This window comes from Pleurodeles waltl, chromosome 6, assembly GCF_031143425.1.
Source record: "Pleurodeles waltl isolate 20211129_DDA chromosome 6, aPleWal1.hap1.20221129, whole genome shotgun sequence".
In the NCBI taxonomy this organism is placed as follows: Eukaryota; Metazoa; Chordata; class Amphibia; order Caudata; family Salamandridae; genus Pleurodeles; species Pleurodeles waltl.
Window position 1 is genome coordinate 449875491 of NC_090445.1, and position 25450 is coordinate 449900940.

The following is a 25450-nucleotide window of genomic DNA, read 5'->3' on the forward strand; positions in this document are numbered from 1 at the left end:
GATGATGGCAGAAAGTAGAAAAAAGATAAACTAGCAAAATCGTTGACTTGTCTCTTGATGCTGGAAATAGAAATTTAAGTATGGTTCTTGACAGAGTTCGGTCTCTCCTACCTCTCAACACTTAAGACCAGCGTTGTACATTAAAGAAAGCTTGTGGATCCAAAGGTTGTATTTCCTCACACTAGTATTAACTGTTTGCCTTCCTTGACTGTAAAAACATTGAAATGACCTCACAGGCCACTATTCGAGACACTGTGGTGAAATAAAACGGGTATCCACCACTAATGACTTGCTGTCATCTTGTCCTCAAAACAAGAAGTTAAGAGAAGACCAGCAAAGTTTGCCCCTAGGTCCAGCTTAAGCTGGAGAAAGAGTGGATAATTAGGAAAACAAGAGTCAACAAACTGCCAGAGCAATCAGCCAAAGGATACAGCTTCACAAGGTGTGTGGCCAAACAAACATAAGAACAGCAAAATTGTTGTTCTACCTGTTTAGTACAATGTGTTAGTGACTAGGTAACAGACAGGACACAATGTGCGCAATTCAACTATCCGATTCGCAATAGTGAATCCCTCCATTTTTACCTTTGATGAAGATGCTGCTGCATAGAAGATAATAATGTTTAAACACAGACTGTAGACTCAGCTGTGTACAATGTGCCTTTGAGGCTAGCAATAAAATAAAAAAAATCTAAAATGTATTTACAGAATGCCTTTCAGTTAAAAATACCCTTTTTAATTTATTGGTCAAAAAGTGTACACATCCCTCCTTCCAATTACCCTTCTTGTTCTAAACTTGACTAGCCTCCATCTACCCTAAAAACACTACAGAAAGTGAATGGAAGTAAATTCATTTGGGGGTTTACATTCCCAGAAATATGCCAGGGCCTGTCTCCAGCAAACAGATTTTAGACACAATACTTGTTGAGAACAACTCCTAGGAGCCGATGCAGTGGCAAATATGGTGGGAGGAACATTACTCCTGTACATGACACCGGTCTGATTAGTGTCTTTTAGAACTATCTATGTTACATCGCATGCTGAATTGCTCGGTCTTTTTGACTGAACTTTTACTCTTATGCAGGTGCTACTTAGATTACCTTCAGGTTAGACAGAGATAACTAATATTGTTCCCAAGTTCTGTATTAAGGAAGTTGCACCCTGGAGGAAATAAAACTCTCTGGTCCTTAATGTCGATAAACCGGAGGTCGTTATCTTTGATAACCCCTCCAAGTGACTACAGAGTGGTGGTCAATTACCCTTGGTCCGTTGCCCACCCCTGCCAAACACACCAGAAACCTTGCCATCATTTTGACTTGAAGCACTGCTTTGAAGAGCAAATTCCCTAACCTCCACCTGCATCCGTCTTCTAAGCATAATCAGTAAGATTCTTTCATATCTGCCTTAGTCTTCCAGGAAAAGTCTCATAAAAGCCTTAGTAATATCCAGGGCCGATTACTGCAACTCCCTGCTGATAGGCCCCCCTGAATATTTGTTGCAAGCTTCATATGGTCCAAAATGTGGCAGCTCGCCTAATACTTGCACTGAAAAGACAATCTACTTCTAGGCACCTGCATCAGCTTCCCTAGATACATATTTCTAAACGAAGCCTATTTAGGGCCTGGGCCACAAAACAACCTACACAAGAAAGATACATGCCTGCTTTAGATTCCTAGTACTTTCCAGAGTGGACTCCACTCCAAATTAGGCCATCAGTGATGGAGGTTGCGCACATGCAGTGGTGACCTCCAAGGTCTGGAATGCAGACCTTGGATTCAGACCTTTGGGCTCAACCCCAATCTAATCATATTCAGATAATGGCTAAAGACTCATCTAATCACAACATTTACATGGTGTTTGTTTTCAACTACTGACTTGTTACCTTTTTAGAACCAGGATAGATCTTTATAAGGTATTTGTGAACTCTACAAATAAACTTAACTTTCTGCAGAATTTCAATGAGCAGAAACTATTTCCACAAGGATGTTTCTTGTCAACTACAAAAAAACTAAAAACTATGGATAGAGTGCAGCACTAGTAACATGTTTCAAACATGTGCATTCTTGTTAAAATACAGAAACAGTTAGAGGATCTGAAGATAAGCGACAAGAAAAGAAAGGGTACACCAGATGCAAAATCAAGACCAAGAGTACATATAGGCCAATTTGTCCAATTCTGAAACAAACAAACAAAAAAAAAAGAGCTCATATTAAATGTGTCTTACATGACACAATTAATACCCTCTCAACTAGTTTCTTACTCTGTGGTCCAGAGACCACTGGGGGTCCACGAATCCTACTCGGAGGTCTGCAAACGTCTTCGAAAATTAAACAGTATAAACAGATTATTTAAGTATATACAAAGAAGCAAAATTGAAAAATGTAAAGCGTTCTTCAAACTTGAAGACATTTTAAACTGGAGGCTAAAAATTAAGTTAGTATCCTCAAATTGATCTGTGGGAGCAGAGCAAGTGCATTAAACAGAATATGGACGATGAGTGGCCTCAACTAAATTTAGGATTACATATTAAAATGTTGATTTCTTTTTATACTTGATTGAATATTACATAAAATATGTCAACATTTGTTTGATGAATGCTTGTTTTTGCATTTTTTTGTTTAGTGTTTTGTGGTTCAAATCATCGAAAATGCATAAGCCGGGGTCCACAGATCCCAGTAAAAACTCAGGAGGGGTCCCTGGATTCCAATAACGATTCAGTAGGGTCCTAGAGTTCCATTAATGATTAAAAGGGGGTCCACAGAATTAAAAATGTTAGAACAACTGCTCTAAACCACTTACTAAATGTCTAAGTGCCTTTAAACGTTATACTCTTTCTCTGTCAGGGAGTTAGTTGAATAATGCCAACCCTCTTTGTTAAGGAAAGTTTGCAGATACTACAACCTTGTCTTAACGCAAGGATACACATGGACGCACAATTATTAACAAAATTAAACTATTCAAGGCTGTACATAGGTGTGAGATACTTATGTCTTGCCAAAGATGCTTTCTGATTTAGTGAGCAAACTATAACCTCTTGGGCCTTTGACAGGAGAGAGAAGAGGTGATGTATACTTTATTTACTTTCAACCAATTGGTTGTAAGCAAATAAAGCGGACAGCACCTCTGCTTGTAATGGTTGTAAGCAGATAAAGCATACAGCGCCTCTTCCCTCTCCGGTCACCTTAAAATCAGTGAGAAACGGAAACAAGAAAGGCAGGGAGGATAAAGTCTATTTGCTAAACCTTTACAGATCTTCTCAAGGAAGCAAGTCAAAGAATTGGCATTGCGGATTTCCAGATCTCTCACATATGGGAATCGAAAATGGAAGTGTTACTTACACACAAGCTGTAAAAGAATTAGACTACTAACTGAGCAAACTGGGAAAAGGATTGTACATTTAGAGCGTGATCCTGTGAGAAACAAGAAAACCTGTCAGTGAATAACAATGTAATCCCAGGGAATTTAGGAAAAGTACTTCCATAAACTTACAATGCAAATCTGTGGTACACTGCAAGAAAACAAACACACTGCAATTATCTTGTATTCCAAGCCGGAAAACATACCATATGACCAAACAGATTCTCGGACTTACAAAACAATCTTATGTGGCATACGAAAATATAGTGCCACAAGCCTAGAATGCAATCAGACACGACAGAGAAGAAACACTGCTTTCATAGAAAAAAGAAAGATGAGGGAAAAAAACAAATGGTTTACTTGAATGCAAGACTGTCGAACAGGACAAATTGTTAGGGATAAAAAATGCAATACTGCTGGACATTAAAGGACAAAACATTGCAGCTAACGTGCCATGTAATCCCTTCAGCCCAGTAATGTAAACTGATTCACATGTTTAGGTTTGGTACCTGGTTCTCAAAACACTTGCTAGACATAAGGTGAACTCTCTAAATAAAAAGGTTTGATTGTCATATTTTGCATGTAGAACTGTTAGAAGGTCGGACATTCTGCTCGGCAGTCATGGCACTTTGTGGATGTTGTCAGTAAGAGGCCTCTGCAAATGAGGTGAATTCCCATTGAGTTGTGTTTTTTGGGGCTATTCATGTATTTGTAATGTTTTTCCCACACTTCTTGTCCTTTCTAAACTTGTATTTAAATGAACCAGGGGGGAAGTGAGTAGGAGGCGGACATCCATCAGAGCATTTATGAACTTTCAATACAATTCCTGAATGCCACATACACAGACATTCTTCAATGCTCTATCTACAAATGCAGGGTTTTGAAACACATCCATACAAAAGGGAAGTCAGGAAAAATGAAAATTTCCAACACATACATTTCTGATTTCTAAAAACGGTAAGATGCTACATTTGCAAACACAATTGGCAGATTTGTGCATGCAGAAATTTACACTTTGTTTTTGTGAATTAGCCCCATCATTTTTGTACTCATTGTCCACAGATTATGGTAGCCTTCTTCCGTAACCAGTGACAGACCAAGCTATCTCAGACCTCACCAGTGCTCCACAAAAGGCATAATTCTATCTGCATGGAAATAAAACATGAACAATTTGCAGTTCCACTGCGTAACTAGACCTTGTATGAATTCAATTTCAGGGATCAATTTCTTTTTGTCATGCCCATCAAGAAAACTAAATGTGCGAAGGGTGATATGCTGCAGCATCCGTCTGACCAATCTCTCCTTACTACTGATAATAATCCTTGGTAAAACATTACCTCAAAGAGACTTGCAAATTGGATTAGTGAAAATGTGTCATGGGAGAAAAAGAAACCCAATGATTTTCACTGCATAGGATCCCTAAACAAAGCCATATATGCAATATTGGGTCTTACGGAATCCAAATGTACAGCTAACAAGAACGTTGCTCCATAAATCTGGTCTACGATTGGTAATTCCATTTGTCAAAAGTAAAACTGAAACTAATGTATATGACATTCTGTAAATACTAAAACCAGTGCTCTTGATGCAAACAACCCAATGCTTGGCATTATAGGTGTAAAGGTGAGCATTTTAGATAAGTTTCAATTTTTTTTGTTTCCTTGTCCAATGCATTAAGTGTAAACTGAAGAAAATTACTCCTGCTGGAAACGAGAACTATTATTTTTTTACACCCTAAATAATAATTCTACTCAACACTCCAAAAGGAGACGCTCAATACTTCCAAGCACAACGTTTAACCCAGGCAACTAGAAACCTGCAGAATTTAAGGCACTTTGCTCAATTCCACAAAGCATAAAAATTATGAAGGGGCAAACATAAGAAAACCCCTATATGCGGTTGTCATTTTTTCTCAACATGGTGCAAGATTTTTTTTCTCTTAATGCTGAGCATTAATTATAAAGAAAAAAATTACTTATGCTAGCAAATGATTGTTGATGGATCTGGCAACATTTTATTCTGAGCAGACGTGCCGGTTGAATTCAAAACAGAACCTTCAAGTATCCTTTTTTGACTGCATAAGGACCAGCATTATTATTCACCTTGCATATTTCCTATCACTCCTTAACTGTACACTATCTACTGGAGTCTGCTTTTACAGACTGATAACAATGTGTGCCACGGCTGAAAACAGTCCAATTTGATTATCTTAACAACCAAGAAAAAACGACAACTCTGATCTTACTTGTCAGAAACACCAAAAATAGTCTGTGGGCAGATTTTCTTCACTAAAAGGGGAAACATTCTTTAAATAATAATTCCATCTCAAAAAGGAGCTTTTGTCAGAAGTGTATGTTTGAATGGTAATTACTTGGAGTTAGGTTAGGTGCGGATAGATACTATCCTTAGTTCCTTGCGTTAAGCATTGTGCTTGATCTTTTCATAGATCTAGTATAACATTCCAAGTGTGAAGAAAGACAAAAAACCTACTGTCAATCAGGAGCAGGATTGCATGAAAGCCTGCCAGCAGGGACGATCGTGGCTTGCATTCATTCATTAACACTTCACACTGACAGTTATTTTCTAAGTGCCCTAACTTCTGTTTAATAGTTTTTTTTTTTTTTTTCTTTCGGCAGGTCTCATTACCTTTTTTCAGTTCTGCAGAGTTGCGCAAGCCATTCGAAACTTGCTGAGACAACGTCTTCCCTACTCCTGACAGAGGTGATCCGTGTGGCCAAGAGGCTTCTGGATGAAACTGTACGGTTGGCCCTAGGAACGAGATGGATGCATTCGAGAAAACGCTATTTTCAATACATTATGTAAGTTCTGAAATAAATGATTAAGTGCCTGTTCTTTGGGTAGAAGAACACATTATAAAGACTTAGAACCTGCTAGAGACAAGTACGCACGCACATTTAGAGCAGTGTTCTGCTTCTGTGACTTCACTCCTTTTTTCATCCAGTTGTATGACGTGAAAAGGATTACTTGTCCCACAAAGGAGGGTGTCAGCAACAGATGCTCCATTCCTCGAGTATGAGGTTGCAATCAACGCACCTCAACAAGGCAGGGCTCTTCAAGGCCTCTGTTCCTTTCCAGCTGCCTTCAGTATAGACATTTTTTGCAGTCTTTGCTGTAAAAATTATACAAAAGAAGAGTTACAAAAATAAGGTTGGCTGTAAGCTTTTAGGAATTTCAAGTTGCATACTGAAAATATAAAAAATGAAACCAGTCTGGTCTGGCTTTTCTCTTGTTTCCCAGTTTGTCTGTTGTGTTCTTTCCTTGTGTTAGGTCTTCTGAAGGTCTGGGGAGAAGGGTCCAGGGGTAGAGGGTCCCTCTAGGTTCGACAGCGTGAGCGGTCCATGGCTGTTAAACACTGAAGGGAACTGTGAAGAACGCAGAGTTTCAAGTTAGAATACACTGAATGTAGGAGAAGTAAAGCAAGTGCAGAGCATCCATAGCACTGATATTTTATAATGAAAATGTCACTTACCCAGTGTACATCTGTTCGTGGCATCAGTCGCTGTAGATTCGCATGTTTTGCATAGCTCGCCATCTGGTGTTGGGCCGGAGTGTTACAAGTTGTTTTTCTTCGAAGAAGTCTTTCGAGTCACGGGACCGAGTGACTCCTCCTTTTGTCTCCATTGCGCATGGGCGTCGACTCCATCTTCGATTGTTTTTCCCCGCAGAGGGTGAGGTAGGAGTTGAATTGTAGTAATAGTGCCCATGCAATGGAGTGACTAAGTATGTACCTATTTAAGGTTGAGATGATACATATACAAATAGTTGAAGGTAACTTCCAAACTGCTACAGGCTCCCGGGGAGGCGGGTGGGCACATGCGAATCTACAGCGACTGATGCCACGAACAGATGTACACTGGGTAAGTGACATTTTCAGTTCGATGGCATTTGTCGCTGTAGATACGCATGTTTTGCATAGACTAGTAAGCAGTTATCTCCCCAAAAGCAGTGGCTCAGCCTGTAGGAGTGGAAGTAGTTTGAAATAATGTTCTTAATACGGCTTGACCTACTGTGGCTTGTTGTGCGGATAACACATCTACACAGTAGTGCTTGGTGAATGTGTGAGGCGTAGACCATGTGGCTGCCTTACATATTTCTTGCATTGGGATGTTTCCTAGAAAGGCCATGGTAGCACCTTTCTTTCTGGTTGAGTGTGCCCTTGGTGTAATGGGCAGCTGTCGTTTAGCTTTAAGGTAGCAGATTTGGATGCATTTAACTATCCATCTGGCTATACCTTGTTTTGATATTGGGTTTCCTGCATGAGGTTTTTGAAATGCAATAAATAGTTTAGTCTTTCTGATGTTCTTTGTTCTGTCAATGTAATACATTAATGCTCTTTTGACATCTAATGTATGTAGTGCCCTTTCAGCTACGGTATCTGGTTGTAGAAAGAACACTGGAAGTTCCACTGTTTGATTTAGATGGAACGGTGAAATAACCTTTGGCAAAAATTTAGGATTAGTCCTTAGGACGACCTTATTCTTGTGTAGTTGTATAAAAGGTTCTTGTATTGTAAACTCCTGAATCTCGCTTACTCTTCTTAGGGAAGTAATGGCGATGAGAAATGCAACCTTCCAGGTTAGGAACTGTATTTCGCAGGAGTGCATGGGTTCAAAAGGTGGACCCATAAGTCTAGTTAGGACAACATTTAGGTTCCATGAAGGAACAGGTGGTGTTCTTGGTGGTATAATTCTCCTAAGGCCCTCCATGAATGCTTTAATGACTGGTATCTTATACAGGGAAGTTGAATAGGTAGTCTGCAGGTATGCAGATATTGCTGCAAGGTGTATTTTAATGGAAGAGAAAGCCAGGTTAGATTTTTGTAAGTGAAGCAAGTAACCCACTACATGTTCTGGAGTTGTGTGTAATGGTTGTATTTGATTAATATGGCAGTAGCAAACAAACCTCTTCCATTTACTTGCATAGCAGTGCCTGGTGGATGGCCTTCTGGCTTGCTTTATGACTTCCATACATTCTTGGGTAAGTTGTAAGTGCCCGAATTCTAGGATTTCAGGAGCCAGATTGCTAGATTCAGCGATGCTGGATCTGGGTGTCTGATCTTTTGGTTGTGTTGTGTCAACAGATCTGGCCTGTTGGGCAATTTGATGTAGGGTACTACTGATAGGTCTAGCAGCGTTGTGTACCAGGGTTGCCTTGCCCAAGTTGGTGCTATTAATATGAGTTTGAGTTTGTTTTGACTGAGTTTGTTTACCAGGTAAGGAAGGAGAGGGAGAGGAGGAAAAGCGTAAGCAAATATCCCTGACCAGTTCATCCATAGGGCATTGCCTTGGGACTGTTTGTGTGGGTATCTGGATGCGAAGTTTTGGCATTTTGCGTTCTCCTTCGTCGCAAACAAGTCTATTTGAGGTGTTCCCCAGAGTTTGAAATAGGTGTTCAGAATTTGGGGGTGAATTTCCCATTCGTGGACCTGTTGGTGATCTCGAGAGAGATTGTCTGCGAGTTGATTTTGGATCCCTGGTATAAATTGTGCTATTAGGCGAATTTGGTTGTGAATTGCCCAACGCCAAATTTTTTGTGCTAGCAGGCTTAACTGCGTGGAGTGCGTCCCCCCTTGCTTGTTTAGATAATACATTGTTGTCATGTTGTCTGTCTTGACGAGAATGTATTTGTGAACTATTATTGGTTGGAAAGCTTTTAGTGCTTGAAAAACTGCTAGAAGTTCTAGGTGATTTATATGCAGTTTTGTTTGATGTACGTTCCATTGTCCTTGTATGCTGTGTTGATCGAGGTGTGCTCCCCACCCTGTCATGGAAGCATCTGTTGTTATTACGTATTGTGGCACTGGGTCTTGGAAAGGCCGCCCTTTGTTTAAATTTATGTTGTTCCACCACAGAAGCGAGAGGTAAGTTTGGCGGTCTATTAACACCAGATCTAGAAGATGACCCTGTGCTTGAGACCACTGTGATGCTAGGCACTGTTGTAAGGGCCTCATGTGCAGTCTTGCGTTTGGGACAATGGCTATGCATGAAGACATCATGCCTAGGAGTTGTAATATCATCTTTGCTTGTATCTTTTGTGTTGGATACATGCGTTGTATGATGGTGTTGAAATTTTGAATTCTTTGGGGACTTGGAGTGGCTACTCCTTTTGTTGTGTCTATTATGGCTCCTAGGTATTGTTGTACCTTGCACGGCAGAATGTTGGATTTCGTGAAGTTGACGGTGAACCCTAGTTTGAAGAGGGTTTGTATGATCTGATTTGTGTGATTTGAGCACTCTATTAACGAATGGGCCTTGATTAGCCAGTCGTCTAGATATGGGAACACATGTATTTGCTGCCTTCTGATGTGTGCAGCGACTACTGCTAGACATTTGGTAAAGACTCTTGGTGCGGTTGTTAATCCGAAAGGCAGTACCTTGAATTGGTAACGTATTCCTTTGAATACAAACCTTAGGTATTTCCTGTGCGATGGGTGTATTGGTATATGGAAATACACGTCCTTGAGGTCTAAAGTTGTCATGTAGTCGTGTAGTTTTAGCAATGGTAATACTTCTTGTAGTGTGACCATGTGAAAGTGGTCTGATTTGATGAATGTGTTCACTATTCTGAGGTCTAGGATTGGTCTCAGCGTTTTGTCCTTCTTTGGTATCAGAAAGTACAGTGAGTAAACTCCTGTGTTTATTTGTGTGTTTGGCACTAATTCGATTGCATTCTTTTGCAATAGTGCCTGCACTTCTATCTCCAGGAGATTGGAATGATGTTTTGTCAAATTTTGTGCTTTTGGTGGTATGTTTGGAGGGAATTGTAGAAATTCTATGCAATAACCATGTTGGATAATTGCTAGAACCCAAGTGTCTGTAGTGATTTTCTCCCATGCTTTGTAATAATGACTTATTCTTCCCCCCACTGGTGTTGTGTGGAGGGGGTGAGTGACATGTGAGTCACTGCTTAGTAGTAGGGGTTTTGGGGCTTTGAAATTTTCCTCTATTCCTAGGGAATTGCCCTCCTCTATATTGTCCCCGAAAACCTCCTCTGTACTGTCCCTGGTAACTGGACGGTGGTGCCTGTGAGGTGCTGGCTTGTGTGCTCTGACCCCGAAACCCCCCTCTAGAGGGTGTTTTACGGAATGTGCTGTAATTCCCTCTGCTCTGCGGGGAGTAGAGTGCGCCCATGGCTTTAGCAGTGTCCGTGTCTTTTTTGAGTTTCTCAATCGCTGTGTCCACTTCTGGACCGAACAGTTCTTTTTCGTTAAAAGGCATATTGAGAACTGCTTGCTGAATCTCTGGTTTAAATCCAGACGTTCGGAGCCATGCATGCCTTCTGATAGTTACAGATGTATTAATTGTCCGTGCAGCTGTATCTGCAGCGTCCATGGAGGAGCGGATTTGGTTGTTGGAAATGGTCTGTCCCTCCTCAACCACTTGTTTTGCCCTATTTTGTAGGTCCTTGGGCAGATGGTCAATGAGATGTTGCATCTCATCCCAATGGGCTCTGTCATAGCGCGCAAGTAGTGCCTGGGAGTTAGCGATGCGCCACTGGTTTGCAGCTTGTGCTGCGACTCTTACCAGCTGCATCGAACTTGCGGCTTTCTTTATCTGGGGGTGGTGCATCTCCAGATGTGTGGGAGTTGGCCCTTTTCCTAGCTGCTCCTACAACGACAGAGTCTGGTGGCAGCTGTGTAGTGATGAAAGCCGGGTCTGTAGGAGGCGCCTTATACTTTTTTTCCACTCTTGGTGTGATTGCCCTACTTTTGACCGGCTCCTTAAAGATTTCTTTTGCGTGCCGGAGCATACCAGGGAGCATAGGCAGGCTTTGGTAGGAGCTGTGGGTGGAGGAGAGTGTGTTGAATAAAAAGTCATCCTCGACCTGTTCTGAGTGGAGGCTTACATTGTGAAATTGTGCTGCTCTAGCCACCACTTGAGAATACGCAGTGCTGTCCTCTGGTGGAGATGGCTTTGTAGGGTATGCCTCCGGACTGTTATCTGACACTGGGGCGTCGTATAAGTCCCATGCGTCTTGATCTTGGTCACCCTGGCTCATGGTGGTGTGAGCTGGGGAATGTGATGGAGTTTGTGCTGGTGAGACGTTAATCACAGGTGGAGGAGAGGGTGGTGGGGTAACTTTTTTCACCACTTTTGTTTGTGGTGTTTGTTCAGTTTGGAACTCCAATCTTCTCTTTCTTCTAATAGGGGGAAGGGTGCTTATTTTTCCTGTCCCCTGCTGTATGAAAATACGCTTTTGCGTATGGTCTACATCAGTTGAGTGTAGCTCTTCCTCAAACCTATGCTTTTGCATTTGGGAGGTTAGCGAGTGCTCTTCTGTATAAGAGCCTGAAACTGGGTCGGTTGCAGTTTGTTTTGGCACCGAAACCCTGTCTGCATCTTTTTTCGGCTCCGAGGTGACTTTTTTCTTTTTCGGGGCCGAAACCTCTCGGCGTCGATCTTCTTCGGTGCCGCTGTCTCGGCGTCGAGCCGTGTCTACACCGGTATCTCGGTGTCGATGCTTGTCTCCAGCACTTTCTCGGTCCCGAGAAGGCTGCGTGCCGGTGTCTCGACCGGAGTCGGACGATCTCGGCACTGTTTGGGCCTTTTTCGGTGCCGACGGTCGGTCACCGAATTTATGGGTCGAGCCATGGCCTGGTGGCAGTGGCGTCCCCTGGGCCTTGTAAATCTTCTTCTGAGTGGTTTTCGACGTCTTACTCACGGTTTGTGTATCGTCGAATCCTTCGGAGTCCGATTCTTGGATCGAAAAGGTTCCCTCCTCTTCTTGTTCCTCGAACTCCCGGTGGGCTGTCGGCGCGGACGCCATCTGAAGTCTTCTGGCTCGACGGTCTCGGAGTGTTTTTCGGGACCGGAACGCACGACAGGCCTCGCAGGTGTCTTCACTGTGCTCAGGTGACAGGCACAGGTTGCAGACCAAGTGTTGGTCTGTATAGGGGTATTTATTGTGGCATTTGGGACAGAAACGGAACGGGGTCCGTTCCATCGGCGTTCTTCTGCACGCGGTCGGGCCGACCAGGCCCCGACGGGGGAATCGAAAAAATTACCCCGAAGGGCACCGGAGCTCTTCGATCTTAGACGCGGTGTTGAATCTAACTACGCCGATCCCGAACGCAACAATACAGACGAAAATCTTCCGAAATTAGCTATCTTTCCGTTCCGAAACTCGGAGCGACAGGAACACGTCCGAACCCGATGGCGGAAAAAAAACAATCGAAGATGGAGTCGACGCCCATGCGCAATGGAGACAAAAGGAGGAGTCACTCGGTCCCGTGACTCGAAAGACTTCTTCGAAGAAAAACAACTTGTAACACTCCGGCCCAACACCAGATGGCGAGCTATGCAAAACATGCGTATCTACAGCGACAGATGCCATCGAACATGCATTTCCAACTGACTCTAATAATCACTGATCTATAACTAGAGGGGTGAATAGACTGCCAATTCATAACAGGCCATTATAATGTATCTGGAGTCTATGAGTGATGATACTTCCACAGGAGGTTCAAAATAACCACTCAAACTCAAACACAAGCTTGGGAACTGAACATTTGTTTAGAAAATTACACAGACATCAGGAAATGTGGTATTCCTATGTGACTTCTCTGTCAGGGTATGCAGCAATCCCTCCTAGCAGTAGATGAGTGAATAAGAATAAGGTACAGCATGGGCATGATTTGTGACAATGGGAGGAACTCATGTGTGAGCAGTTTTTTGCATGTGCATGCACAATAACCTTTGTTTTAAAAGGCACTGATGTTAGTGTGGGGATTCATCTATAAAGTTAGCAACTGAGTGGACATATGGCTAGGCTTTCAGTGGAACTTCACGTCTGAACTTCTCGGATCCCTCAGCTGTAGTGGAGACATGCATAACTGCTCAATTACTGGAAGTTGAGGAAGCATGTGGCACATCCCTCTTGTGCACAATGTTGTGAGAATTTGGAGTCTTGTTAGCACCAATGAAGTGGGCAGGTGTTCTGTTTGAGGCAAATGTGTGATGAGTGGGACTTGTTTGCTGGGAAAGGCTGGGACAGCAGCCATAAGCATCACATTCTATCCACAATATAGACTTAGGGACCAAATAAAACAGTTTGCACTAATCGGTATAATAAGAGGAGTGAAAAATCAGAGTTCCAGGTAGCGGATGGTGGTAGAATTCAGCGACAAACTTGTTTTGCAGATTAAAAAGCCCTGGAAAACATGGCAGGTGGGATATTAGACATCACACAACCCTCATAACAGATGAATGTTGGTCAAAAGAACTTCAGTGTGCAGTACTGAACCTTTTTTGAGCTACATTTGTGCTGTTCGTGGATAAAGTGGCTATAAAGCTTCAATCTCTGCTCCTATTGCTGGACCGCTGCAATAAATGTGATGTGTTAAGTTATATGGATTTGGAGAGTGCAATCACCCAGGAGGGAATCATGGTGCAGAGCAGGTTACAGTCAGCCATCCTAGAGCTTAGCAGGACAACTTAAAGAGCCAAGTCTTCAGATTCTTGCAGAATTCATCAAGAGTGGAGGAGGCCTGGATGTGTAGACGCAGGTTGTTTGAAGCTTTAGGAGTGTCAAAAGAGAAGGGTCAACCACTAGCTCTGGTTTTCCGTATGCAAGGGATGTGTTGGGAGTAGTTTAGTAGTCAGTCCGAGCAGAGGTGTTGTGAAGGTCAGTGATAGTGGATGCATTTGTTGAGGTATGCATGGCTGAGTAGTGTAGTGCTTTGGAGGTGTGTATGAGGAGCTTGAAATGTTCTCACTTGTGTATGGGTAGCCAGTGAGGCTTTTGGAGGTGGGGTGAGATGAGAGTACGCTGTGGTAGGTTGACTGTGAGTCTAACAGAAGTTTGGAACGGTCTGCAGTCTCCTGATGACTACCTTGTTGATCCCGGGATACAGGGTGTTCCTGTACTGCAGCTTGCTTGGGGTTAGGCTGTAGATTTTCTAGGGGTTGAGTGGGAGCCAGCAGAACATCTTCCTCAGCATATTCAGGGCATGGATGCAGGAGGCAGTAACTGCGTTCATTGGGGTGGTCATGTTGAGTTTGGAGTCGATATTGACTCGGAGGTTGTAGGCGTGGATGGAAATGGGCCCAAGCTTTGTGGGCCACCAGGTGGAGTGCCACAGTGAGCAGCCTTTTCCGAAGTTCATGACTTCAGTCTTTCCGGAGCTCAGCTACAGACCATTCAACTTCATTCAGTCTGCGATTCTAGTCATGCAATTCATGAGTTTGTTTGGGTGTTGGGAGTTTTGTCTGAAGGAGAGGATGTTGCATGTCGTCGGAATAGGAGAGGACGTTGATGTTATGAGAGCAGATGATGTTGTCAAGTGGGATCATCTAAGCATTGAAAAGAGTTGAGCTCAGGAAGGAGCCTTGAGGGACTTTGTCCAGTAAGTTATGAAGAAGCAGATCCAGCACAGATCAAGGCCCTTTGACTTCAATGCCGTGGGGATGTTGTATGATGACAGGATGGGAGACTGTGTCAAATGTTGAGGAGGGGTCCAAGAGAATGAGGGCTGATGTGTCTCATTGGTTCAGGATCACGTAGATATCCAGCATGAAGGTGATGAGTGAGGTCTTGTGCTGTGGTTTGGTCTGCATCCCGAATGGGTGATGTTGAGGAGTTGGTGGTTGTTGAGGTAATCTGTGAGGTGTTCGTTAATGGTTTCCTCTAATATCTAGCCGGGTATGGAAGCAGGGAGAGCAGTCTGTAGTTAACTGTGGAGAGGTACAGTGTGGGTTTCTTCACCATGCGAAGAACCATAGCATGTTTTCAGGTTTCTGGGAAGGTCGCTGCGGAGATAAGAGTTGCTCAGGATGGGTGTGGGCACAGCATTGATGGGTAGAAGTCCACTAGAGTAGTGATGGGGGCATGGGTGTGATGGGGCCCAACAATTGATGGACTTCATGAGGTTAGTGACAGCTCTTTGGACATTGAGAGAGCGGGTGTTGAGCAGCATGCATGAGTGTGTGAGGTGTTATGTGGGAGGTGCCTGATCTGAGTGAGAGTGCAAGGGGTTGTGTGCTGTTGGTGCAGGAGTAGAGTACTGGGATGTGGGAGCGTGCATGAGTAATTGCAAAAGGCGCAGGAGAATGCTCCAGGCATGGGGTATGGTGCAGTGCAACAGCAGCGCAGAGAGCGGTGGCCAGGGTTGAAAGCCTATAGGGTCACCATGGGTGGGAGTGGGACCAGGATACCCGCTGCTGGGTGAGGTCAAGTTGTGTCCATGCTGCAGCTGTCATTCAGTAGGTCGTGGGAGGGTGGAAGAGCGCAGGGGGCAGTGGGCGTGGCTGAGAAGTTGTGCGGGAGAGCAGGAATAGGTAATGAGTGCTAGTTGGAGGAAAAGAGGAGGAAAACAATAAGGAAGTTGAGCAATGTCACCAATCAAAGGTCCCAATCATGGCAGAGGTACAAAAGTGAGCGAAAATAGTGCAGAGAGACACGAAAAACAGAGTATGGCGCAAAACAAGAGTTAAAAACAGGGTCAAAGGCAGACAGCAGAGGTCACAAAGGAGAGAGAATGGCGCAAAAACAGAGTGAAAAAAGCAGCAAGAAGCCACAGAACAAAGTTCAGAAGAAAAAAAGAGAGAATGTAAAAACAACAGAGCAAAAAGGCACAGGATAAGGGTCATAGAAAGAAATGCACGAAAGCGAGCAAAAAGCAAGGCAACAGGCAGAGAGCAAAGGTCACAAAACAAAGAGCATGGCACAAAACACAAAGAGAGAGAAACATTAAGAGAGAGAGAGAGAGAGAGAGAAAGCGACCAGGAGAGGAAAGAAGCGTGGTCAGCAAGACGCTGAGGCAGGAGCAAAGGGGTAGTCCTAGGGGATAGGAAGTGGCACCTGTTTAATGTCTAGAACCCTCACACAAACACTTCTTGTACCAGAGGCCAACGGTTCCTTCCTTTTTATAGTGATTAAAAAACAGCATGCTTTCTGTGTATCTGTCCCTCAGGGATTTACATTCTAGCAAAGCCAAGACTAATGAAGCAGGAATGATGGTGTCCATCATGAGTCATTGGTTACCTGTGTAAACTGAACCTATGATTACACCACATAATTTGTTCCTCGCTGTCAATGTCAATGTTTTTAACGTCAATCAAAAAGCATTCTGTGGAAGTTGCAAACACAACCATTCTAAACTAACAAAGAGGTTGTCACATAAGTGCAAATTTCTGCATTGTAATATAAACTTTATGCATCCAAACAGGCTTTTTCCTCGTAATTAAAAATAGATACAGAAACAGAATATACAAATGTAACTTGCCAAGCTGTCGTCCACAGGGACCATGTGCACATCAGACTAGAAGGCCACATCCCCTCTGAGAGAGAATATATGCAACTCAATTGCAACACAACATGGACACATGAAAATGTGTACTGTGGAAAGTAACACCTATGAGAAATTCGATGCAGGGTACAATCGGGAGGAACCATCAGTTCCACAGAATATAATTTTTCTTCTGTTTTCGTGATGAATGCAGAGAGCTCGGCCTTTCAAAGTGAACTGTATTCCTAAACGTCTGCAACCAGGTGGCCGGTGTACTAGGGTCTGGGATAAGCTATTGAATAGTTCCTGGACCATCTACCTTCTCCTTAGGCGAAGCACTCTTAACATTCAGACTATCAGTCACCAGAATGTTTGTGGCTTTCCTGTGTTGACTGACTTTCAACTCCAGGAACGACCTAATCCACACTCCATTTGCGCTCTTCCCAGGTCATCAATAGAATATGAATTAAGATCAGGTAAAGGCTGGTCCTATGACAACATCTAACTTACTATTCCGGGAAAGTGAAAATTCCAGTCATGTACTTTATCCTGTTCAGTATTCTTGTCGCTTTTATGAACATTTAACGCTCTTATTCTCAAGTCATTCACCAGTAATAATTTCTCCTTCTAGGTAGAAGGAGAAATGGTTATTGCCTCAGTACGTGAATACAGCTGAGCTTCCAACTATACCCCAATTTCTGGTTTCTTTGAAAAGGACCTTACTATCAGTGAAGTATTTTGTATCCTCTACTTGTTTATACCACCTTATTCCAGAGTGTCATTTGCAGAAGTGTTAACGCACCGCATTCACCATAGTCATTGCCTAGCACACAGCCTTGAACCATTTCACTTGCCGCTCAAGTGCCAAACCGCAAACTGTAACCTGCGAACTGTGCCCAGTGACGGAAGCAGCAGACGCAGTGGGGATTGATGTATCGGCAACACACAATAGTGACTGATGGGTCGTCGGAAAAGCCAAGGGATCCAGGGGCTCAACGACCAAGACGGAGAAATTAACAGAATAACTGCCTGATCCTGGACCACCACTGGAACCACTCAAGGGAAGAGAGACATGGGAGGGAAACAGAAAATAGACCCCTGGGCCAGGGGACAGGCAGAACATCCACTGTGGAAGAGCTCAAGGACGGAACCAAACTGCAAACGTAGGGAAGAAGAGCATTCCTCCTGGTGCGAAATAACGTAAAGAAAAATTGATAGATTCAGACACATCGACATAAAGGATGGAAACCTCTGACACGGAGCACTGTAGACCCATAGACCCTCACCAGAAGATAGACTGCAGAAAGCCAGGAGATGGGAATCTGTCCACAGGAAAACCTCAGGGAAAAGGAAAAAAAGAGGGGTACCTACCGATGCACATAGCAGCAGACAAACTGGTTGTCCATCAGAACACACTCTATGTGCCCCAACAGGGGACGGAAAAACAAAAAGGTAATCAGAACAGCCCTCCTCAATTAGAAGACTGAAGCTTCTCAAAGCAACTCCACGTCTACAGAGCAGCGGAATCCCCCAGAGTCGTACCCCATCCTATCCCACAGGCATGGGGCATGAGAACCAGCCCAGGTTGAGTATGGAAATGGAAAGTTCATATACAGACCTTATTATCATGTGCATCAAAACCATGTAGAAAGAAACCGAGTGAACCCGACTCATCAACCCCGACCACTGAGGGAAGAACCTATGTATCACTGATGCTGTAGAAGGCCCCCAATGTGATAGCAGCGAGGCAAAGTACAAACTGCAACAAGCACAACACAGGAAAAGCAGGCCTCCATAAAGCCTGTTGGTGGCATAGATAACACCGCTCTCATCGGAGCGCATTCCCTAGCCGAACCTAGACAGGTGGAAGTGCCCGGACATGCTGATCAAAAAGCACAGCGGCGCCATGACAACATCAGGCAGATGCCCTGCGTCTGCCTATACGAACTTAGAAGCAAACTGATGCGGCAAAAAGACCAGGGGAATAAGTTGCTATCAAACAAACATCCCTGAGGACGTCGCAGGCCACCAAGCAAGCCACAGGCACGCCCGCATACAAACACGATCACAAAAAAATTAAATAAAACCGCTACAGCACATTTTTATAAAACAAGTATTTGCAATGCAATGCAATAGGCCTAGCACATGCGCCACCTTTACAACAGCTGTCTCATCTGTGAACCTCACATTAAAACCTGCCCTCGCATCATGTAGGAGAGGGTGCTTATTCCAGACGTCCCTGCAAACAAGATCTCTTATGAATACAGTCCCTGCTAATGAACGATCGAGGGGAGTGACTGGGGGGCACTTGGGCACATGCAGCTGCTACCAAGCTTTACAAAGCTGTCGGAGCAGCAAGGAGTCCGCAAGTCCCAGGCCAGACCACAGGCATATCAGGCCCAGCGCAAGGGGGAGCCTGGGGGAATGGCGGATCTCGCACCACTGCTTAGTCACTGGTAGGCAAGGTTTTACCGCTGTTGGGTCGGAGCACGTCAGAGGAACATATTAAGGGGAAAACAGAGCTGCTAAAAAAAATAAAAAAAAAATAGCCCCTGTATAGTTATGAGTATTTAAAATAAAAATTGCAATTGTTATAAATTGTAGCTGCACATATAGAAACTAGGGAAATGGTGAAAAATAAGGAGGAGTAAAAGGAGCTTTCTGAGGCTGGAAAGGGTGACTCACCTAGAAGACATTCAGCCAAAGAGCGATGCACGAAGGAGAGATGGAGTTTGCGCTTGAAACCGCCATGATCGCGCAATGCGAAGGGGATAGACAAAAGCAAAAGTAGTGCGCCCACTCTAAAGTGCATGGGTGATTGTGCAGGGTCAGACTGCAAGGTGGTAACAAACCAGCCTCAAGGTAAGACAAACTTAAGGCATTTACCAACAACATCAAGGGATTTTTCAAGGACAAGCCCAAGAACGAAAGAAAGGGGTGGGCGCGAGGTTGGTGTGGTTAAAGTCTGCAAATAGATAACAACACAGCGGAAAGCAGCACTTGCGCGCTGTTACGCTCAACCTTAAAAAAAAAATAAAAAAAAGAGAGAGAGAGAGAGAAATTCAAAACAAACATACTTGTAGCCATAATGGCAACTGACAACAGAAAAAAGAAAAAACAGTGAGGTCCTTCCCAGGAAGTGATGTACTTAAACTCCTGAGGATAAGGGCCATCTTAGATTGTAAAGGTAAAGTCAAGTTTAGTAATTATGTTCTGCATGAATGGAGATAAACTATATGTAAGGACTATGCAAGAAGACGGACAAGGAGGTAATGGGACATAAAATAGGCTTAGGCACCAATTTAAAAAAAGGGCACCCACCTCCCCAATTAGCAAAGCAGACAGCTAATAAAAATGGCACACATTTGCAAAGCAGGCCAGTTTTGAACTTGTAAAGGTAAGCTGCATGGGTATTTTGCAAGACATAGGAGGCTGCATGCATATGCGTTTCCTGCAGGTAATGCTTGTAGTAATATCAGGAAAATAAACAGTAAAACTGGCCGAGCTGGCCATAAAACTGGCCCAAAACCTTCTAAACAAACCATCCCACATACTGATCTATCAGACAAACCCACGAGGCAGGGCCTGATTGCCCTATAGGCAAGACCACTGGAATTATGTGATTATGCAGCCGCAGCGATTTTCACATAATCATAGATTTGCCACAATTCCCATATAGTCTATCGTATACCGCATTATCTGTGTATTTTAACAAAAAAATAAGTTTCTAGCTCATACGGTACAAAAGGTAATAAAAATGCAGCAACAAGTGTTGCTGTGGAATGGAGGGCCATTTAGCAAAGCTGAACTGTCAAATGTCTGATGCTTATTGCTATATTTCGGTGTTAAAACAGGTACTAGTGATATGCAGCCAATATCCAGACAGTGATACCAAGTAAAATATGATGAAACCATGAAGTAATATCATTACAAAATGTGCCACATTATGCCACATAATTTGGCTTTTATTGCTGCATAATTTACTCAACCCTGCTGCATAATTTGACCCTTTCCTGTCGCAAAATTTCAGTGGCTCTGCATAGGCCAGTCAGACAGTGCCCACTGCAAAAGTCTGCTGCCTTGCCCACTTGACTACTCTTCTAGCTAGCTCTAATTAATAGAATCCAGTCTAGTAACTGCCCCAGTCTTGCTACTCTGCTTCTCCCCTATACAGACTGGTTTTCTAAAAACCCTATTGTTAGCACAAAGTACCTCAGCATTGCCTTAAGGAAAACCTGTTTTACTTCAGAGAACAACGTCATCCTAGTTAATCTTTTGAGGCAGCTTAACTGCACAACAGGTAGAGTTGTAATTTTTAGACAGTCACTTACATGTAAACCTGTTTATCTAGGTTGCCAAAACCTCTTGCTGTTTCTTTAGTCGGTTTGCCCTCATAAATGTGTATGAAAACCCTACACTTTTTGGGACGATTCTTTTTACTACACGATCCATGCTACTAAGAGTATATATTAAAAGGGGCAATCAGGTGAAAATTGCCCCAATCTCTCCAAACAGACATCACTGACCAGTGCTATAAAATAACATAACTCATTAAGCTGCTGTCACCTTAAGAATGCAAACATTCTTACTGCAGCGTTTACTTGGGCTCTTTCATCTGAAAAGTTTTTTTCATAGTGATTTTAATATTTGGACTAATATTGTTGGTAATACTTCAGCCGAAATTTAAGTGATTTGCTTCCATTTGGATTTCAAGTAGGTTCTACTTACAAAGTACAATGCAAACTTACACACGTACATTTCAAACATGTCTTCTTTGATTACTTCGAAAATAATTTGTTAATGCCATTCCACATAGTGCTCCACTAAAATTGGGCACAAAACCTACTTTTTATATGTTTTTCCTAATACTGTACTAATTATTATACATCCATTTAATTACAGGCAGCGCATTCGTCCACGGTGCCAAGGTAAAAGGACACTCTCTGCTCTCATGGTGTCCCCGGCTGGGCTTTGGGCAATGAGAATAATAGATCTGTTATTTCTTAAAGTGTATTTCTGAAAACTCAGAACTGTAAATGTATTCAAAGTGACACCTCATGTAGGCGCTTACAGATGAGCAATGCTGTCACGGTAGTGATATGGAGCCAGAATTTGTGTAAACACACTAAAAGCAAAGCAAGGTCTTACCTGGAATAGAGTGTTTGCACCGTGCAACCGGGCTGGACTCAGTGGTGCCACAGGACTGAGTGTGCTCCAGAAATGAATACTGGACAGGAGAGGGCTGGGTGTGAGCAGGATCGGTGTCTGAAACACAAAAGTCAGAACTGGTAATGTTAATGTCGGCACTATTCCTTATTTTACACAGCAGGCAGGAGACTTGCAAATAGCGAGCTGTCGAAAGTAACCTAAATAGTACATCACAATGAAAGAAAGGGAGTTGCAAATAGCTAGCTCCTCCAAAACATTTAAGACACTAATAAACCATACCATGCAGTCACCACTGTGCTTTGTAAGCATTAGTACATAACTGCCTGTATCCTCCAAGAATGACGAACTTAACCTGCGACACAAATACATGCAGTTTACACAGACTGAGGTCTGCAGCTGACATGCCAACAAAGCCCAGAGTGTAAGATCTGGCCGAACCAGTAGTAGCGTGTTGGTTGCCTGGATGTAGGTGTGACTTGGAATCTAGTGTGTCATCCTGAAATGTGGCAAAGCATAGGATTCTTTGGGGATGGGGGAGAATAGACAATCGGACCAGCTGGTTGCGACCTGCGGAGGCATATAGGTGTAGGAAGCAGCAACCTGTATTTTTAAACCTTGTTGCTTCTTTGTTGTGTAGGCTTCTTAAAGAAAAATAGTGTTACTGACTGCTTTGTCCATCTCACAGTGACGACCAGTTGAAATACCACCTAGGAGCAACAAGGTACAGGAGCGCAATGTCTTTTGTGAAGCTACTACAGACAATGAAGGAGAGATCTCGTCAGCCCAGTTGTAGCTGGATGACGATGCGCTTGTCTACCGGTATGGACTAACCCACTGGAACAGACGTGATCCATGGTGATTTACATCATATTTTCATAGCGGAGTAGAGCTCCAAACCCATCATTATGTCCTAGAGCGCACAAAGGAACACATATGCTCCACCTCCACGTGGTAGAGATGGTGTGTTGGAATAAGGCACTGAAGCAATTGCACTCTGTTATCGCACCACAACTCAGGAAAATCATCAACAGTTCCTTCGAGTCCGCCACCTTCCCGGAGAGCTGGAAACATACTGAGATCAACGCCCTCCTCAAGAAACCCAAGGCAGACCCAAAGGACCTCAAGAACTTCCGGCCCATCTTCCTGCTCCCCTTCCTGGCAAAAGTCATAGAGAAAATTGTCAACAAACAACTGACTCGTTTCCTCGAGGAGAACAACACTCTGGACCCATCCCAATCCGGATTCCGCAGCAACCACAGCACCAAAACCGCCCTTATTGCCGCCACCGACATCAGAACCATACTGGACAATGACGAAACCGCAGCCCTCATCCTTCGGGACCTCTCAGCCACGTTCAACACCGTCTGCCACCACACCCTATGCACACGCCTCAGCGACGCAGGAATCCGCGACAGAGCCCTAAATTGGATCACCTCCTTTCTCACCAGCAGCACTCAGAGAGTCCGCCTCCCTCCGTTCTACTCTGAAGACACCAAAATCATCTGTGGCGTACCCCAGGGTTCATCCCTCAGCCTGACCCTCTTCAACGTCTACATGGCTCCTCTCGCTAACATCGTCGATCTCACAACCTCAACATCATTTCATACACCGATGACACCCAACTGATCCTCTCCCTCACCAAGGACACCGTCAAGACCAACCTCCATGAAGGAATGAAGGTCATCACCGAATGGATGAAGAACAGCTGGCTGAAACTGAATTCCGACAAGACTGAGGTCCTCATCTTCAGCTCTACCCCCTCCGCATGGGACGAATCCTGGTGGCCTGCCACACTGGGAACTGTACCGACACCCACCAACCACGCATGCAACCTGGGATTCATCATGGACTCTTCACTATCTATGACCCAGCAAATCAACGCCATCTCATCCTCCTGCTTCAACACCCTCTGCATGCTTCGGAAGATCTACAAATGGATCCCCTCTGAAACCAGAAGAACAGTCACCCAAGCCCTCGTAAGCAACAAACTGGATTACGGCAATGACCTCCATGCAGGAACTACGGCCAAACTCCAGAAAAGACTGCAACGCATCCAGAACGCCTCCGCTTGCCTCATCCTGGACATCCCCGCCCCTGCCTCATCACAGCCCACCTGAGAGACCTACATTGGCTCCCCATCATCAAGAGAATCACCTTCAACCTCACCACGAAGTACAATCCTGGGAGTTATTCTTAAAAGAGGAACACTGGGTGAGTTCACACCCATACCAAGGCACTAACTCAGTGGAATTTTGTGTATCTCACTAACGTAGATAATGGTGTCTATCTTGATTATTTTAACTTGTTTTTCAGGGCAAACTGTGACAACGTAAATTATTTTAGATAAGCCATGTCTTCCGTTGCTCCACCACCATCCTTCTATTCTGGAGAGCTGTCCAAGCCTTGGGAGGATTTGTACGAGATCTTTCTGGCATATGTAGAAGTACTGGAAGGGGAAACTGTACTGCCACACATAAATTAGCATTATTTGAAACTTCACCTAAGGGTGAATGATTTGAAGAGTTCAAGAACTCACCCTCATTAGAGGCAAATACAGTTCTTGGTTTATATTGTTGGTATAACATCAAACAGTTGGGTTTACAATATGAGTGAAGTGTAAATGCAGTTATGGAGCACTCGAAAATTCTACTTCCAGTGACAATGTGATTGTGAATAAACTGAAGGGTACCAACTGGTATTAAGGACCGTAGAAGCATTGGGTGATTCTGAGCATATAAACTTTAACAGGTTGGAAGAGACCACAATTTTCATGAGATTTAATAACAAAACAAGCATTTGCAATCCAATAGGTCACGCATTTACATGAGTTACAGCTATTGGAATTGTAAATGCATCCCTGGACTTGTCGTGCAGCATATTTTGGACCGCTCTGCCACATAAATTCAGTGTCCTTGCATATAACTAATGCACTTCCATATACTGCTGACAGACTTGCCATGATAACCATGAACATTTCTTAGATTGTTTTTAGTACTGTTTTCTTGTAATTTATTTTTTATGGGGTGATGTGTGAGGGACTGTTACTGATTTTACTTATGAAATAACTTCAACGTTCCAACCAATACCTCCAATTGAGTTTGCGCTTCACACTGCCATGGCGGCTATGGAGCGCGAAGGGGAGAGACAAAAGCAAAACTGAATTGATTGAGTCGGTAGCAGTGTGAACAATGTGACATAACTGGTAGTCATGTAAAGTGCTCCAATACCGCCGATCGGCTTCGTGCTGAATGAAACTTCAAAGCGCCATGGCCGCCACACAGCGGGAAATGGTGAGACAAAAGAAAAAAGTAGTTCACCCACACTAAACTATTTCAGCAATCGTGCAATAATCCATGTACCGGGGTCAGTCTCCAAGGCGCAACAAAACAGCCTTAAGGCGGAACAAACGTACATCATTTACCAATGACATCAAGGGATTTTTGAAAGGCACGTCCAGGAATGAATTAAAGAATTGGGCGTGAGATAAGCGTGGTTAAAGCTCACAGAACAGATTTACAATGTTGAAAAGCAGCGCTTGCACACTGCTAAGCTCAACCTAAAATGGGACAGAGGCTGCCACCACCATTTCTGTGAATATTTCTGATTGAAAGCAGAGCAGCAAAAGCAAATAAATGTATCAGAGAGACTCAAAGTGATACATGTAAACATAACTGAAGCT

General features: G+C 43.6%; 1 protein-coding gene across 2 annotated transcripts in view; it reads right to left on the reverse strand.

The window, feature by feature from the left end:
• Positions 1–5986: 5986 nt before the first annotated feature.
• Positions 5987–25450, reverse strand: part of ELK4 (ETS transcription factor ELK4) — a 68273-nt gene continuing 48809 nt past the window's right edge. For both annotated transcript variants that reach the window (XM_069238568.1, XM_069238567.1), the window contains 2 exons: positions 21751–21867; positions 5987–6739 (listed from right to left, as the gene is read on the reverse strand). In XM_069238568.1, the coding sequence (XP_069094669.1) occupies positions 6641–6739; positions 21751–21867 (216 nt within the window). In that variant the 3' untranslated portion in view covers positions 5987–6640. The remainder of the gene's footprint in view (positions 6740–21750; positions 21868–25450) is intronic.